This window comes from Artemia franciscana, chromosome 10 (assembly GCF_032884065.1).
Source record: "Artemia franciscana chromosome 10, ASM3288406v1, whole genome shotgun sequence".
In the NCBI taxonomy this organism is placed as follows: Eukaryota; Metazoa; Arthropoda; class Branchiopoda; order Anostraca; family Artemiidae; genus Artemia; species Artemia franciscana.
In genome coordinates this window covers 24,203,139-24,219,955 of record NC_088872.1, presented here as the reverse complement: position 1 = coordinate 24,219,955, position 16,817 = coordinate 24,203,139, and the positions used below count along the sequence as shown (strand labels likewise).

General features: G+C 33.8%; 1 protein-coding gene across 3 annotated transcripts in view; it reads left to right on the top strand.

Annotated features, from left to right (window-relative positions):
• The window catches only part of LOC136031952 (adenosine deaminase-like), a 233,178-nt gene that overhangs the window by 196,086 nt on the left and 20,275 nt on the right, over positions 1–16,817 (top strand). For 2 of the 3 annotated variants that reach the window (XM_065711961.1, XM_065711962.1), the window contains 3 exons: positions 7,148–7,209; positions 10,316–10,441; positions 14,425–14,663. In XM_065711961.1, the coding sequence (XP_065568033.1) occupies positions 7,148–7,209; positions 10,316–10,441; positions 14,425–14,663 (427 nt within the window). Of the gene's footprint in view, positions 1–5,969; positions 6,074–7,147; positions 7,210–10,315; positions 10,442–14,424; positions 14,664–16,817 lie in introns of those variants that run through there. The other variant, XM_065711960.1, reaches the window with a different exon arrangement.

The window sequence follows — 16,817 nt, the reverse complement described above, 5'->3', positions numbered from 1 at the left end:
GTCATCGTTGTTAACAAAAAACTAAATACTTGGAAGGGAGGACCTTTATTTATTAACTGATAAAACTCAATCAGATACAAGGAAAAATTCAACAATTTCAGTATAAAATACTCCCGATACAGAGAGCCTTACGCAATCAATTAAAAAAAAAACTTGTTCAAAAAGTGTGGAAAGAAAAAGTGAATGGCGATAATATAAGAGGCAACACTATACCCTTGCCTATAGTAAAGAGCCAACGTCTTAATTGTATGAGGGTTTTTCTCCAGAGAAATTTCATATCGAACATGTAGTCGTAAGTTAGGCAAGGTGCCCATAGATAATTTCTCACGGATCAGGGTGAAAGCAAAAACTTTGGAGGGGGTTCATTTGATTGAAAATCAAAAGTTCTAGTGTGGCGCTTAAGATTAAAAAATAATCAGAGGGAAAATTAGAGGGAAATTAATTAGAGGAAAAAATGAGAGGGAAAAATTAGAGAAAAAAGAGAAAAATTATCAAAATTTATGCCCTCTAATGTATCTGGGTTTTTTTCCCCATGTGCATCAGACCGAAAGTTTGAGTTGGCCATTTTGTTAAAAAAAAAAACAGTCCAAAGGTCGAATAACTGTGACTCCGGGAATGAGACACCCCCCAACCCTCTGGCGTGAGGGTTATAAGTTATGCAAGTTGTCCATTGTTAGCAAATTAGGATTTTTATTGGAAGAGAAGACATGAAAATAAATTTAATCTGTATTATAGTCTGTAGACACATTATATTACAAATATTATTTTATATTTATAACATTAAAAAATAAAACAAACTACAAACAAAATCTTGAATTACTGAGCTCTCACCAACTAATATCATTTAATTTAATTTTATTAGTTCTTTCTGAAAACTCTTCAAGACATATACAGTTCTCAATAAATCGCAAATGACTAAATAGGCTTTAGATTTGTTTCAAAAAAAGAGAATATCAAATTACTATAAAAATACTCGAACTTAAATCCCTAATATATTCAGACATTAATAAAATAGAATAGAGAAAGAAAAACAAAATCTAAACTTACTATCCAGCTGTCAAATTAACCCTCTTTCTTTTTATTGTCTAATTCAACTAAATAAAATGAACAGGTTAAAAAAAAGAGCGCCACAAGAGAAACTTATCAAATAGTTTAAAAACTGGAAGTAAAAATTGACTTGGACTAATATTAACCAATACTAAAAATAGAATTCTCATGACAATTGCTATACCGGCAGTATTGGCTTTTTATGTTGATTCTAAATATATAAAATACTTTCAGTTTATTGTTACCCACGCAAAACCAAAAATCTGAGAAAATTTTCCTGATTTTTGAAAAAAGGGGAACCGCCCCCAAAAAAGCAAGCAATCTTATTGAAAATCCCTTTATTAGATTCATCGTACCAAAGAACTCTACCATAGAGGTTTCAAGCTCCAGTCTTCAAAATATGATTTTTTGCATTTGTTTTTTCCAGTAGAAACATCGTCGATGCATGTTTATTATTTCTGTTTTTCCCAAGAGTGATTGTATCAAACCAAAGTTCCAAGGTAATTGGGAGGGAGCTCATTCAAACGTAAATTTAAAGCTCTTTTTAAGTGACTATACAGATTGCGTCAAAGGAAAGTCTCGTTTTCTTGTTATTTTAGGGCATCAAACTACAACTTTACCCCGAAGAGGACAAATTTGCAATCAATTTAAAGTTCTGATGAGATAATTGATTTAAAAGTATCAATTACTATTGATACTTGATAGTTGATAGTATCAATATTATTGATAGTATACTATCAATATACTATCAATATAGTATTGATAGTTGCGAAAGAAGTAATGCCACACGGTGGCAGTTCTGGATTCAGCTCAGTTGATTCGCCTTATTTGTAATACAATTAGGCTACGTTTGGCAATCTGTAATTGCGTATCAGCTATAATGAGGGGGTGAGTCTTTGTTTTGATGGGGTAGGGTAGATTTCTAGAAAAGTATATTTCAATGGGCAAACTACTTTTTCTTCACGAGATGCTAAATAAATGTTAAAAAGAGGAAGGGTGGGAGTAGGAATTAAATAAGTTGTTTCTTTATTTAGCAAAAATGTTTCATTTCCATATCTACCAGCAAAGAGGTGGAAAAGGCCAGGTAGGTCATCATCATCCAGTAAGGAAACTTCTCGGGGATGGCAAATACAGCTAGGAACTTAGTTTTCAGAAATTTTAAATAGTGTTACTTTCTTTTTCTATTTATGTGAAGTGCTTTAATGTATTTAAAGAAATGCATGTAATGTATTTATCGATAAGAAAATCCTATTGTAGAGATTTTTGACGTTTTCAGTTATGTAGAAGATCAAAAGTCTCACAGAATTTCCATCCATACAAAAAAATAATACCCCTTTTCATCAAACCAAAATTCGTTAGTAATAATATTAGCAAGGACATTTTACCAAAGTTACCATTAACTGTTAATTTTAAGTATATTCAAATTTTATCCGAAATTGATATTGCAAATTTAAACGTAGTATGGTACTAATCAACTTACAATTATCATTTGCACATTTTAAAAGCAATTAACCAGGGATTTAAGGGACCGGTACCTCAAATAATATCTTGATTAGGCATGGGTATGATTTGGAAAACAATAAGAAATTAAATATAAAAAAAGCTTTTGAAATGAAAGCAAGGAACAGATTTGAGAGTTATTGGAACAGGCTATTCTTTATATGAAGGGGGCTGTCTCCCCCTTAGCTCCTTAGTCTTTACTGTGGAGTTTGGCTCTTTTCAAATTTTTAGGGAAAATTTGCAATTGGAAAGATAAGATTTCTCAGAGCACTTAAAAACTTCTGTTTAATGAGCAAAGTGTTGAGAAGGGAGCAGTCCGCCTACAAAGTAATTTATATTTGTTTCAACTTTCAAACTGGCTCCTTACTTAGTTGAAAAACTTTTTCTATTTGTTTAATTATATTTCGTGAAACTTTAGTTTTATGAATACAACACTTTTGGTAACGCAGAAAAAAGATCAATACTTCAATGAACTCTCTTTGGATTTTCATGGGTATTAAATAAAAAAAAAACAAGTTTTTTTTAACTGAAAGTAAGAGCGACATTAAAACTTAAAACGAACAGAAATTACTTCGTATATGAAAGGGGTTGCTTCCTCATTTCCGATAGAATGAGCCCTCTCGCAACATTCTAGGACAACTGGGTCGATACGATCATCCCTGGGGAAAAAAACAAAAACAAAAAACAAAAAAAGAACAAATAAACACGCGTCCGTGATCTGCCTTCTGGCAAAAAATACAAAATTCCACATTTTTGTAGATAGGAGCTTGAAACTTCTACAGTAGGGTTCTCTGATACGCTGAACCTGATGGTGTGATTTCGTTAAGATTCTATGGCTTTTAGGGGGTGTTTCCCCCTATTGTCTAAAAGAACGCAAATTTTCTCAGGCTCGTGACTTTTGATGGGTAAGACTAAACTTGATGAAACTTATATATTAAAAATCAGCATTAAAATGCGATTCTTTTGATGTAGGGTTTTGTTTACTTACCATTTTTTAGGGTTTTGTTTACTATTGAGCCGGGTCGCTCCTTACTAAAGTTCGTTACCACGAACTGTTTGAATCAAGCAGTTCGTGGTAGCGAACTGTAAGGAGCGATCCGGCTCAATACTAATTGAGACTTTAAAAAAGAAATTTCGATGCCAATAGATATATAAAAAGAATTGGATTATTACGCTGATCCCAAATAAATAAGTTTCAGTAAGTTTAGTCTTGCCCATCAAAAGCTTCAAGCCTGAAAAAAAGTGTCTGATTCTCGAAAAAAAGGGGAAAGACCTCCTCCGAGCTAAAAGGGCTTATGAAAATCATACCATCGAATTCAAGGTATCAAAGGGCCCTACTTTAGATATTTTATATTCATATCGGCAAAAATGTGGAATTTTGTAAAGATCACTAATGCGTGTTATTTTCTTTCTTAGTTTTTTTTTTTTTTTTTTGGGGGGGGGGGTTTCCAGGGGTGATCGTATCGACCCATTGGACCTAAAACTTTGAGAGAGGTTTCATTATAAAAAAATTAAAGTACTAGTGCTATTTTTAAGTGACCGAAAAATTGGAGGGCAACTAGGCCCCCTCTCACACCACTTTATTCCCAAAATCGTCTGATCAAGATTTTGAGATAGCCTTTTTATTCAGCATAATTGGAGAGCCAAATAACTATGTCTTTAGATATAAAATAACCCCCTATATCCCCTGGGGAAAGGTTTTTAAGTTATGAAGTTTACCTATTGTTTTATTTGCTATTGGGAAGTATGCAGACATTTTTCGGGTAGGGAGGGGAGGATGAATTTTCTGCTGGGAGAATTTTGCACTGGGAGAATTTTTCATGGAAAGGGAAGTTTACAGGAGGAGAACTTTTCAGGGGGAGTTTTATACTGGGTTAATTTTTCAGAATCCCTATACGAAATTTCTTTATACGTTCTTGCTTTCTCTTTACCAATTCAATCTTAGGCGTGGAGATGTTAAGGGTTATTGTCCAGGGTAAATTTTTGCCAGGATTGAATTGCCTGGAGTGTTTTTCCTTGGTGGGGGGGATTTTTCCGTGGAGTTGGAACGAAGTATCCTGGCGTCATTTGGAAAACGATCAGAAACTACATTTAAATAAACAAGTTTTTTCAACTGAAAATAAGGAGCAACATTAAAACTTAAACGAACAGAAATTATTATCTATATGAGGGGGTTGTCCCCTCATCAACACCTCGCTCCTTGCGCTAAAGTTAAAATTGTGTCCCAATTCTTTAAAAACAACTCCTGAAACACAAGTTTCGTTTAATTAGAAGAATTAGTAACTTTTTTTGTAAAGTAACGAAAAACTGTAGCGTGAAGAGCGAGATGTTGAGAAAGGGTCAACCCCCCCCCCCTCTGTTCGTCTTAAGTTTTAATGTTGCTCCTTACTTTCAGTTGAAAAAACTTTTTTTTTATTTAATGAAGCTTAGAGACAAACATTTTTCTAAACGCGATGCAAAAAGTATGTCAATTAATGTAAAAGTAAATAAAAATTAAAAAAGTACTTAATTACAAAAAATAAACGAAACAATAGCCTACTTGGAAAAACTAGGATATTAACTCCCAGCATTTAGTTCTGTTGAGCAATGCCGAAGCGTTGGACGGATATTCTTTAACAATATCAATAGTTTTAAACTTGGTTATCAAACACCAAATTGTTTAATGCCTTTAGACTCAAGGCATGTCTAAAGGCATTTTAACATTCAAAATAGAATTAAGGAAATCAAGTAAATTTAGGAAATCAAAGTAATTTAATGTTTTTTATCGAATTTTGATCGCCAAAAACCAATATGTTCGACCCCTTTATATTCCATAACTGTGATAAATTATTTTTTTTCAGTTACCACTAGATGAATACAATCATTCCTAGAAAAAAAGATCATAAAAACAAAAAAAAATGTGTCCGTTCAGGGGGAAAATACAAAAATTCCCAGTATTCCGTTCTGTAGAAAAATTTCTGATTGTAGTGGCTTTATATATCAACTCGTGGTTACCCTTACAGTGCAAGCAAAAATTGACGGCATATTTTTACCGAAGTTAACCCTTATTAAGTTGTTTGTATGACAAGTAAAGTCATCAGAAGTATTTAAACTACGGTTTACTTCATATGGGTTTTACTTCAGTGGGTTTTATAAGCTATCCTTAAAATCCCATATCTCTAATGATTGCACTGTAGTTCCCTCCCAACCCATTTAGTTTCCTGAATAATTTTGTTAAAAGGAAGATCTACAATTTGGCTAACTTAGCTTAGTCTAATAAACTACCATTCTGTGTGTAGAAAAAGGTGAACTTAAATTCCTAATTTGACAATAATAATACCGGCAATTGCACCAAAATAAGTCCATGAAACTTGACATGGTGTCTAGGTAAATCCTAAAATATAATCGCCTGATGTTTTCTTATCAATTACCGGCCCTGCCTTAGTTACAAATGATGATTCTATACGCCATCTATCATCCAACGTTTGAGTGTGCCTTTTCTCAAGTTGTAGTGTTTTTTTTTTTTTTACCAAGAATGAAGCCTCTTGTAAGCTGCATAGTCTTTGTTTATGTTTTTATTATTTTGAGTTTTATTTGAAAACATCATTGTTTGACATTTTTAGTAGTTTTTTGGATATTTCAGAACTGCTTTATTTTATTTTTTTATTCTATTCTATAGGTGCCGTTGAAATTTAGAAATTTGTTAGTTTGTTAGTTGTTAGTTAGAAATTTGAAGTTTGAATTTCATGATTTAAAAATTACTTCGAGTCCAGTTTGAAATATCGCCCATATGAATGATTTTTCGTTGAAAATGCATTGAGTTTTCAACTTAAATTCTTATAAAATTTATCTTTTTTTAATTAACGTGGAAAAAAACTTCCCCTATATATTCTCCTTCAAAATTCAATGTAAAATCTTAAGGATAATTAATATAGACATAATTAATTATGTCTATGATCATTGTCTGGCGTAAAAAATGTTATGTCTTTGCGTATTTTGTTTATCGTAAATATATTTGGCTATAATTTCCTTTTTTGAATTAATATAACATTTGATCGAGGTAGATGTGGACGTACTTTGCAACTGTTTTACTACTTTATTTTTGCAAACGCTTTTCCACTTTACTTAGGTCTGTGATTCCCAGCATGGGGCCAGGTCCTATCCTTGGGGCATGGCAATAATTTTGTGGGTCACGGGCAGGACTAGTACTCTTTGACTGATTATACTTTAGAGCATTAATTTTGAAGAAATATTTTTCATTTTTAAAACGTCAGCATATAATTCCTTGTCAATACCTTGATCTTTACGCTAAAGTTTTTTAGTATTTCCTAGAGAACTATTTATTCTAATTAAACCCTTTGTGATTCAGGGGTCATTTTTAAAGAATTGGAACAAAATTCGAACTTTCGCGTAAAGAGCGAGGTATTGACGAGGGGACGAACCCTCTCATATACGTAATGATTTCTGATCGTTATGAGTTTTAATGTTGCTCCTTACTTTCAGTTGAAAGGCCTGTTTTTTTATGTAATTTTATAGAAAACATAAGACAGGATCTCTTTCTTTTCTCTGCTCTATTCTTACTTTTACTTTCCCTTTATAGAATTTTCGCTTTTTTATTTAGGTCGAATTGCATGTCCATTTGGATGGATGTATTCGTTTGGAAACTGCATACGAACTTACCAAGTAACTTGTTTTCCTTATTTTAGTCCTATTGGAGTACGTCTGAGTTTAAACTTTAGCAAAACTTTAGCATAATGAGCGAGGGATAGAGGAGGGGGCAGTGAAGTTCTCGTGCATAGTACTAATCGCTTTAATACATTTGTCTGGTATATCATAGAACAATAAGACCACCGCTAAAGCTCTTCTATCAGCTGAATTAAACGCTCTCTCATAATTTATAAAACTGGGGTCTCAAGGTGTTTGATCACTCAGGCAATTCTCAATTATTGATATAAGACTGGAAATTTGGTCGACACATCCTCTACCCTTCCTAAGACCGCACTGTTCCTCTCTTAAAACTTTGTCTACAGAATCTCTAAGATTTTAATTCGTGACTTAGAAATAGAATAGTTGTGGGCACCAAGTCATGGCTAATTGTAGAAAAGGCTAAGACAGATAGTCCAATTGAGTAAGAGACAATTCTGGCATTAACCCCGTCCCCTGATTAGGATTGTATAAAAATGACGTTAGTTCATTTGTTAATAGATGTGTCTATCTATTATCCATCCATGCGTCATTCCCAGGGCAGTAGAACTAAGGTAGATAGTAATAGAGCTAAGATAGTCATAGAACCTTTTTGGGACCTTTTAGAACCCCATTTTTGAATTAAAATCGAATAGTTGTGGGCATCAAGTCATGGCTAATTATAGGAAAAGCCAAGACAGATAGTCCAATCAAGTGAGAGGTAATTATGGCATTAATCCCACACCCTTATTAGAATTGTATAAAAATGATGTTAGTTCATTTGTTAATAGATATGTACATCTATTATCAGTCCATGCGTCATTCCTAGGGCAGTAGAACTAAGGTAGATAGTCATAGAGCTAAGATAGTCATAGAACCTATAGTTTTACAAGTGTTTGGTTATATGGCACGGGTAAAAGGCGGGAGTAAGTGTGCGAGGTCGAGGCCTAAGGCCTTGACCAAGTCCGTTGTTTTTTGAATTAAAATCGAATAGTTGTGGACATCAAGTCATGGCTAATTTTAGAAAAAGCCAAGACAGATAGTCCAATTGAGTGAGAGGCACTTCTGGAATTAACCCCCCCCCCCTTACTATGATTGTGTAAAAATGATGTTAGTTCATTTGTTGATAGATATGTATCTATTATCCGTCCATGCGTCATTCCTAGGGCAGTAGAACTAAGGTCGATAGTCATTCAGCTAAGATAGTCATAGAACTTATAGTATTCTAAGTGTTTGGTTAAATGGAACGGGTAAACGGTGAGAGTAGGTGTGCCTATATATATATATATATATATATATATATATATATTTATATATATTAAAATGCGAATAAAAAATATAAGATTAAAAATATTTTTAAACATTTAACGTTTTGAAAAGGACTCATGTTTAAATTTAACGTTTTTTAATGTTTTTGGTTTTTAGTAAAACTAAAAACATTTTTGGTTTTTATGTTCGCATTTTAATGTAAGTTTTTATGTATCTGTATGTATATTTTTTTGGCGTTGTAGGCTACTGGAGAAGGCCCTTGGACATAGGACCGAAATATTCACTGAATTGAATTCCACTGTCTTGAGAAAATTGCCTTATTGTTTCTAAAGTTGTGTTTGTTTAGCAGTGTTTTTGTAAAAAGTGATGTCTAATTTAAAACTTTTTGTTTTTTAATAACAATTGACACTAGATGTGGCAATTTCCTTCAAAATAAGCCATAAAACAGCTCTACGATGTTTCAGTGCCCCGCTATCTGAGGAAAAGAAAGAAAATAAAGATCCCTTACATGCAGAATATCGAGGTTTCAGCCACTTTTCTTGATTTTCAAGGCAATATATTTTCCTTATTGTTCACGTCAAGGGACGGTAAGTTTCTTATATAGGGGTTTAGGGCAAGGTGGTGCTAATGGTGTATTTTTTGTTTGGATTTTACCTTATTTTTAGGAGTTATGAGCTATTGTAGTTTTTACTAAGGGCAGTGATAGTCTCTTTCTAGGTTGCTAACTACCGCTGCAACCCGGAAATGGCTTGTGGTAGAAGAACCATTTCCTAAAAATGTTGGGGTTCTTGGCTGGTACAAGCATATTTAAAAGAATAGTCATTCACTGTACCATTCATCTTATTTTCCAGGTTGCATTCTTGGCTTATTTACATTTTGGTTATAGAAATCTGTCATTTTGCATGTAAATATCCATAATAGTGAGTAACCTTAAAGCGCTACTGAAGATTGGGCATTCGGTGAACTGTTAAAATTTTGTCCAACAAACTCTATGTCTGATTCGATCCATGTAAAGGATAGCTTGAAATATATACTAACTAGACTCTTGACTCCAGGGCTTGTAAGGGACAATGGGGATTTTTAGTAAAGATTGGGCTAATACCCATTGTAAACAAATATGTTATTTTTTTAAAGTAACATTCATGGTTCAAATAAATACTGTTATGTCGCTACTTTTGGTCACTGTCAATAATGAAATGATAGAAACTCCTTTTATAGGAGTTTTAATGTGACACTCTGGTAGTACTGAAGGTTATTATTTGAGTTAGCTGAGTGCCAAATAAGATTTGACTAGTACTTAACATTCGCTTAACACTTTTTTGTTTTGAAATCATTTTAAATATCAATTCTTTCTTTGATGTTGTTCTCCATGCTTTTTTCTTACTTTTAAACCCTGCAGTAACGCTAACAAGCTACTAATGGGACTCTGAGGGACTAATGGGATATTATAGCGTAAAATAAAAACTTTCACTGGGAAAATGCCATATTTTCTCACCATAAAATTGAGAAGTTTTGTGAAGCACGACAATCTAAAATGAGGACTCAGTGAAATGTAAGTTTGCCCCTTAGGATTTAAAAGCCGAGTAACCTGGTCAATAGAAAAATCAATCTTTCGAAAAAAAAATTCTTATCTTCTCATTTATTCGCTATTATTATTTTTTTATATATTTCAATGAAAACAGGACTCAAAACAACCATATTTAATATGTCCGAATTATTGAGGAAACTTCGATTCATGGAAGTACATTTCATACAAATTTATTCGTGATTTCCATCAAATTCCTCTGTACTTTTCCATTTTAACCCTTTTCTTCAGTATTTATATTTTAATTTGCAGGCAAAAGAATTTAAACCTTCCTGGAAATGGAACATTTGAAGATTTCAAATCGGCGATTAAACTGGTAGAATCCATTGATTTGGACCATTTTTTATCAAAATTTGACATTTTTCTTCCAGCATTCATGTAAGTGTTTGATTCTAGTTATTTAATGATTTTCAATGTTAATTGCTACGTCCTTTTGCTGCTAAGAAATTATTCTGGTATTTATGGGAAGAATTTTTTATTAGCATGGAACTTTAAAAATTAGTTTAATGCGATGTTGGGGAAAAAATTAGACATGCAGCCATTAGCCAGCCAGCCATATACATTACCACCGTCCTTACAAAAGAGAAGTGTGGCTAATTTAAATCAAGAGAATGGCTCAGCGAAAAGATTTTCCCGGTGAGAGAAAAGCTGTGTAGAAAAAAAAATCTTGCCAAAAAGTGCTATATTTTCAAAAAAAATTCTAAGCGATAGAAAATCAGAATCATCTCACTCTGTTTGTATTTGTGATTTTCGAGGGGACGAGGCCCCTGTTGATGTCATTGGTGATTAATCAAAATATACTAGATATGCAAACTTGATAATCATGAGAATATAGATTTGGTCCCAATATAAGAGCCAAAAATCATTTTAAAGGCCACCTTTGTAACAGGAACGGTACACGCCACTGTGTCCCTCTTTAACTTATCTGCAGCGAAGCGGAAGTGTTTTTTTTTAATCTCAGCTTCAAATACCTAAAATTGTAAAGTCTATGCCATCCCTCTCTTGTTCATATATGTTTGGTATGTCCCTCTTTAATTTATCCGCTTTTTTTTTATCTCTGCTTCGAATACCTAAAATTGCAAAGTCTATGCCACCCTCTCTTGTTCGTATAGGCTTGGTATGTAGTAAGTGAATCAAAAGGATATCCGATTTCCAAAACTAGATGGATTTCAGATAAGAAGCGTTCAGATTTCCTCCTTGTTAACTGTTCCTCTATTCCACGTTTTAAATTGATATCCGATAGTAACCCCTTAAACGTACGAAAATTTTTAGAAAAGGGAAATGATATCAATTGCAGAATTTCGTTTTGCCCGTTCCTCATAATACAAATTTTCTTTTGAATCACTACTTTTACCAAATCAAACTGTATGAATATTTTTCACAGTTGTAGGGAATCAAACCACAAACAGAAATGATGTTACATAAAACATGAAATAATCCATTCCGACAATTTTAGGAGAGTTCTTTTCCTTTTGGAATCAAGGGGTAAATAATGATTATAAATTTTATGTAGCTGTTTTCAAAATGGTCTAAAAAGTAAAAACTATTTTTTCTCGACAGTCTATGAAAATAACTGAAAACAAAAGGTGCAAGACGGATTAGGCTATGCATTACTTAGGTATCAAATTATCTAAGTTATGAATGCATAAGTAAAAAAAAAAACAGTCATTAAGTCAAGGAAAAAGACTTAAATAGATCTACTACTACCACTACTACTACCAACAACTCACTGCAGCACCAAGCTGCCTGATTCCCATTCAGCTACGCATGCTCCTCTTCTACCCCAACCTATTCAAAGCTTCCCTATTTACAATCTCCCAGGAAGTTCTCTTTTCCCTTGAATCTTTCACTACAATATCCTCCCATCCAAACCGGGGACGGCCTGATTTTTGTTTGGACCTAGACGGGTGACCGAAAAGAACAATCTTTGGTAATCTCTCATCCTTCATCCGCAGAACGTGCCTTATCCATCTCAACCTTTATCTTATTATGGCCCTGGAAAGCGGGATTTTACGACAATTTTCGCACAGCTAGCGGTTTGAGATAGGGTCAGTCAGTTGGGTACCCGAAACAACCCATAGGCCATTTATCTGGAAAAAGATCCAGCAATTTTTTTTCCGTTTTTTGGAGTACCCATATCATCACCGTAGTTCCAATATTCTAATCTTGGTTTGAATCTGTTCTTCCTAATGTTTTTCAACTTAAAAAAAAACCCTGTGCCTTGGCTATATGAATAGATTCTTTAGAAAAAAAAAATCTACTTTTTAGTCTATTTTGAAAATGAGCTTAAAAAAATAGAATTCATTCTTTTTGCTCTGTTCAATCACCCGTTTGTGTTGTTTTATTTATACAATGAGTACTGCACAATAGGAGGGAAATTTTGATGTTGTATTATTGCACAGTCATTGGAAGTTCATCTACTGACAAAATTTGGGATTTCAAACAGTTCGTGGTAACGAACTGTAGTAAGGAGCGACCCGGCTCAATAGTAACCAAAACTCTAAAAAATGGAATTTTGATACCAATAGCTACATCAAAAGAATTGCATTTTAATGCTGGTTTTAAATATATAAGTTTCATCAAGTTTAGTCTTACCCATCAAAAGTTACGAGCCTGAGAAAATTTGCGTTATTTTAGAAAATAGGGGGAAACGCCCCCTAAAAGTCATAGAATCTTAACGAAAATCACACCATCTGATTCAGCGTATCAGAGAACCCTACTGTAGAAGTTTCGAGCTCCTATCTACAAAAATGTGGAATTTTGCATTTTTTGCCAGAAGGCAGATCACGGATGCGTGTTTATTTGTTTTTTTGTTTTTTTGTTTTTTTGTTTTTTTTTTCTTTTCCCCAGGGGTGATCGTATCGACCCAGTTGTCCTAGAATGTTGCAAGAGGGCTCATTCTAACGGAAATGAAAAGTTCTAGTGCCCTTTTTAAGTGACCAAAAAAATTGGAGGGCACCTAGGCCCCCTCCCACGCTAATTATTTTCCCAAAGTCAACGGATCAAAATTCTGAGATAGCCATTTTATTCAGCGGAGTCAAAAAACCTTATAACTATGTCTTTGGGGACGACTTACTCCCCCACAGTCCCCGTGGGAGGGGCAACAAGTTACAAACTTTGACCTGTGCTTACATATAGTAATGGTTATTGGGAAGTATACAGGCGTTTTCAGGAGGATTTTTTTGGTTTGGGGGAGGGGTTGAGAAGAGGGGGATATGCTGGGGGAACTTTCCTTCGAGAATTTGTAATGGGAGAAGAAAATTTCCATGAAGGGAGAGCAGGATTTACTAGCATTATTAAAAAAAAAACAATTAAAAAATAAAAGTGAAAAAGCTTTTTCAGCTGGAAGTAAGGAACAGCAATAAAACTTAAAACAAACAGAAATTATTACCCATATGAGGGGCTCACCTCCTTCTAATACCTCGCTCTTTACGCTAAAGTATTTTCGGTAATTTCAACTACTTATTCTACGGCTTTTGTGATTCAGGGGGTCATTCTTAATGAATTGGGATAAAATTTAAGCTTTCGTGTAAAGAGCGAGGTACTGACGATGGGGCGAATCCCCTCATATATGTAATAAAAACATGAGAATACAAAAGTTCTTTACGTAAGCTAATTTATAAGTTACGTAAATCTTTTACCAATAAAAAGATTCGTAAAAAATTAAAAGTTCTAGTTGCCTTTTTAATTAACCAAAAAATCGGGGGGCAACTAGGCTTCGTCCCCCGCTCTTTTTTTCTCAAAATCATTCGATCAAAATTATGAGAAAGCCATTGAGCCAAAAAAAAAATATGCAAATTTCGTTTTGATCATTCCTCTGCGGAGAGCCAAAATCAAAACATGCATTGATTCAAAAACGTTCAGAAATTAAATAAAAAAAACAAGTTTTTTCAACTGAAAGTAAGGAGTGACATCAAAACTTAAAACGCACAGAAATTACTTCGTATATGAAAGAGGCTGCTTCCTCATCAACGCTTCGCTCTTTACGCTAAAGTTTTTTACTGTTTTAGAAAGAAGAATTGAGAGAAAGAGTCAAACTTTAGCGTAAAGAGCGGGGCGTTGATGAGGAAGCAGCCTCTTTCATATACGAAGTAATTTCTGTGCGTTTTAAGTTTTGATGTCACTCCTTACTTTCAGTTGAAAAAACTTGTTTTTTTTATTTAATAACAATAGGAAGCGTTCGATAAGTGTCTCACAAATCTAATTAATTTAAGTCACAAACAAACAAAAAGGAGCAACAACAATACAAGATGGTGAGTTGAGGAAAATCAGCTAAAAAGTGACGAGCAATTAAGCCACGCTTCAAAATTATTATGATTCTTTTCAGAAGCAAAAACAGTTAGAGAAGAATTTTTTTCCAGAGACGACTTCAATGCTATCGAAAGAGTGGCATACGAGTTTTGTCAAGACAAGGCTGGGCAAGGGGTTATATATGCTGAAGCACACTACTCACCTCAACTGCTTCTTTCTGAAGAGCAACGATTTAATGAAGAAAAGCTGAACAAAGTGGTTGAATCTGTTAATAAGGGATTTGCGAGAGGAAAAAAAGATTTTGGAATAAGTGTTAAGACAATTTTGGCGTGCATTAGAGGAATCAAAGGTAGGTGATACAAACACGGTTTGTGCCTTTTCCAAGTTAAACCAAGATTTTAAGAAACAGTTCAGAAGCTTGTTTTAGTCCCACTGGGCAAAAAGTAAAAATAGAAAACTGTAATTTCCTAAGGTTAGTAAAATATTAGTCTTTTTGTGAACTAAAAGAATTTTGTTTTTCAAGTGGTAACACCAAAATAAAACTTTTTTCTGGAAGCTAAGCCCCCAAACTAATAGAAACGGTCTCTCTCTCTCTCTCTCTCTCTCTCTCTCTCTCTCTCTCTCTCTCTCTCTCTCTCTCTCTCTCTCTCTCTCTCTCTCTCTCTCTCTCTCTCTCTCTCTCTCTCTCTCTCTCTCTTTCTCTCTCTCTCCTCTTCCTCTCTCTTTCTCTTTCACCATTTAAGATGCTGTATATTTATTTGACGGTTGCTGTTGGGACCAGCTAGTGTTTTCAGGTAAGTAGACTGGCGAAACACAACCCCCTTTAAAGTTTGAATCTGGCCGTGTTCTTTCCTGAGTGTGCAATAAAAATATTTCCAAAAAAGAGCTCTAACATGATTCAACCCCACCCCTCCCCTGACACGCCCTATTAAAAAGCAAGAAAAAATCTTGCGCTCATCCCTCCATCACATCCTTCAGTCCATACAAAAAAAAATATATATTATAGACTTTATTGATCTATTCCACAGGTAGCCTAAATTTTGTTTCTAAATATTAGAAAATCTTTATTTTAACAGGTTTTGAGTGCTAGAATTATTTAACCAAATATTAAACTAAATTATTTAAAGATTAAATGTTATGGAAAACCCTGAAAAAGTATAGTCTAATTGTGGAATAAGGGAAATTTTTCAGGGCTGTACTTGACCCACTGTTGAATATTGAATAAAATATTATATCTTTTCTCTCTGCATCATCTTTACTATTAATACTACCAAGCTTTGTGAAGCTATGTTCTTTATTGATTTTATAGTTACCTAACATCACTGATTCGGTGTCATTTATTCCTAACCCTAGTGACTTTGTTTCCTTGACATTGGTTTTCAAACTATATGTTGCAATCTGAACTCTCAAAGCCTAAAAAATTCATTCATTTTCTTTCCCATTCAACATCATGTTCCATAGCCTCCGCCTTCTTCCTTATTAATAAACTGATCAAAATACTCTATGTTACGGGGATAGGGCACATCCCTGGTTAACCCCTGATTCTGCGCTGAACAAACTGCTAACCTTGCTTCCTACCTTAATCGCAGCAATATTATTCGCATAAACCCGTATAATGTACTCACTTGTTATACCGTTAAAAATAATGCCAAAAAATATTTTCAACAATCAAGTTTCTTCAAGAATAGTGAAATTATGTAAAAAATAATCCACCTGATGTATTTAAGTTTTGGTGAAATGTTGTACTCCTCTTCTAATTTCATGGCCTTCTTCTTAAAAATTACTGCTAAATTTAAAATTTTCAGAATAAGCTATTGTAGTTCTATTTATTGTATTTAGTGCTTCACAATTGCTATTAGCCACCTGAAATAAAAAGTTAGCAAAGAGAAGACACATTTTTCGGCGAATTAAGAAAGTCGAATTCAACAGAATTTCGTTACAGACAGATTGAGACAGGCGTAGCAAGGTCAAGGAGGTCTCTCAGGCATCGTCGGCGTTACATCACTCTACATAAACTGATTACATTCAGCAAGTTCAATTTGAATTATACCCAAAGCTAAATGACGCAAGGGGACAAAGTAAAGCGCACAAGAGAGACAACCAATGCAACAAAAAAAAATCAACCTTATTCTAATAATTGGATCTTATTGGTTCAAAGTCCTTGCAGACCTCGCCCTGATATTATGTTGTTAGGAATCTGATTGCAAACGGAAGGAATCAATGGATGCATAACAGCTATTTTACTTTTGTATCCATCGAATTTCTTATACTATGACTATAACTTTCGTTGAAAACCCCATAGATCCGATAATTTAATTTTTGAAAAATAAAATCTGTTTATATCTTGCTCTGGCACCGTATTGTTAAAATATTTAAACGTAAAAAGTGGATAGTTTAATGCTTTATTGCTTTGACAACATTATAAAGAGATCAACAAGAATATAAATGATTTACACCCTATTTTGATTTATATCTTTTTTCCGAGAAATTTACAGCAATATCT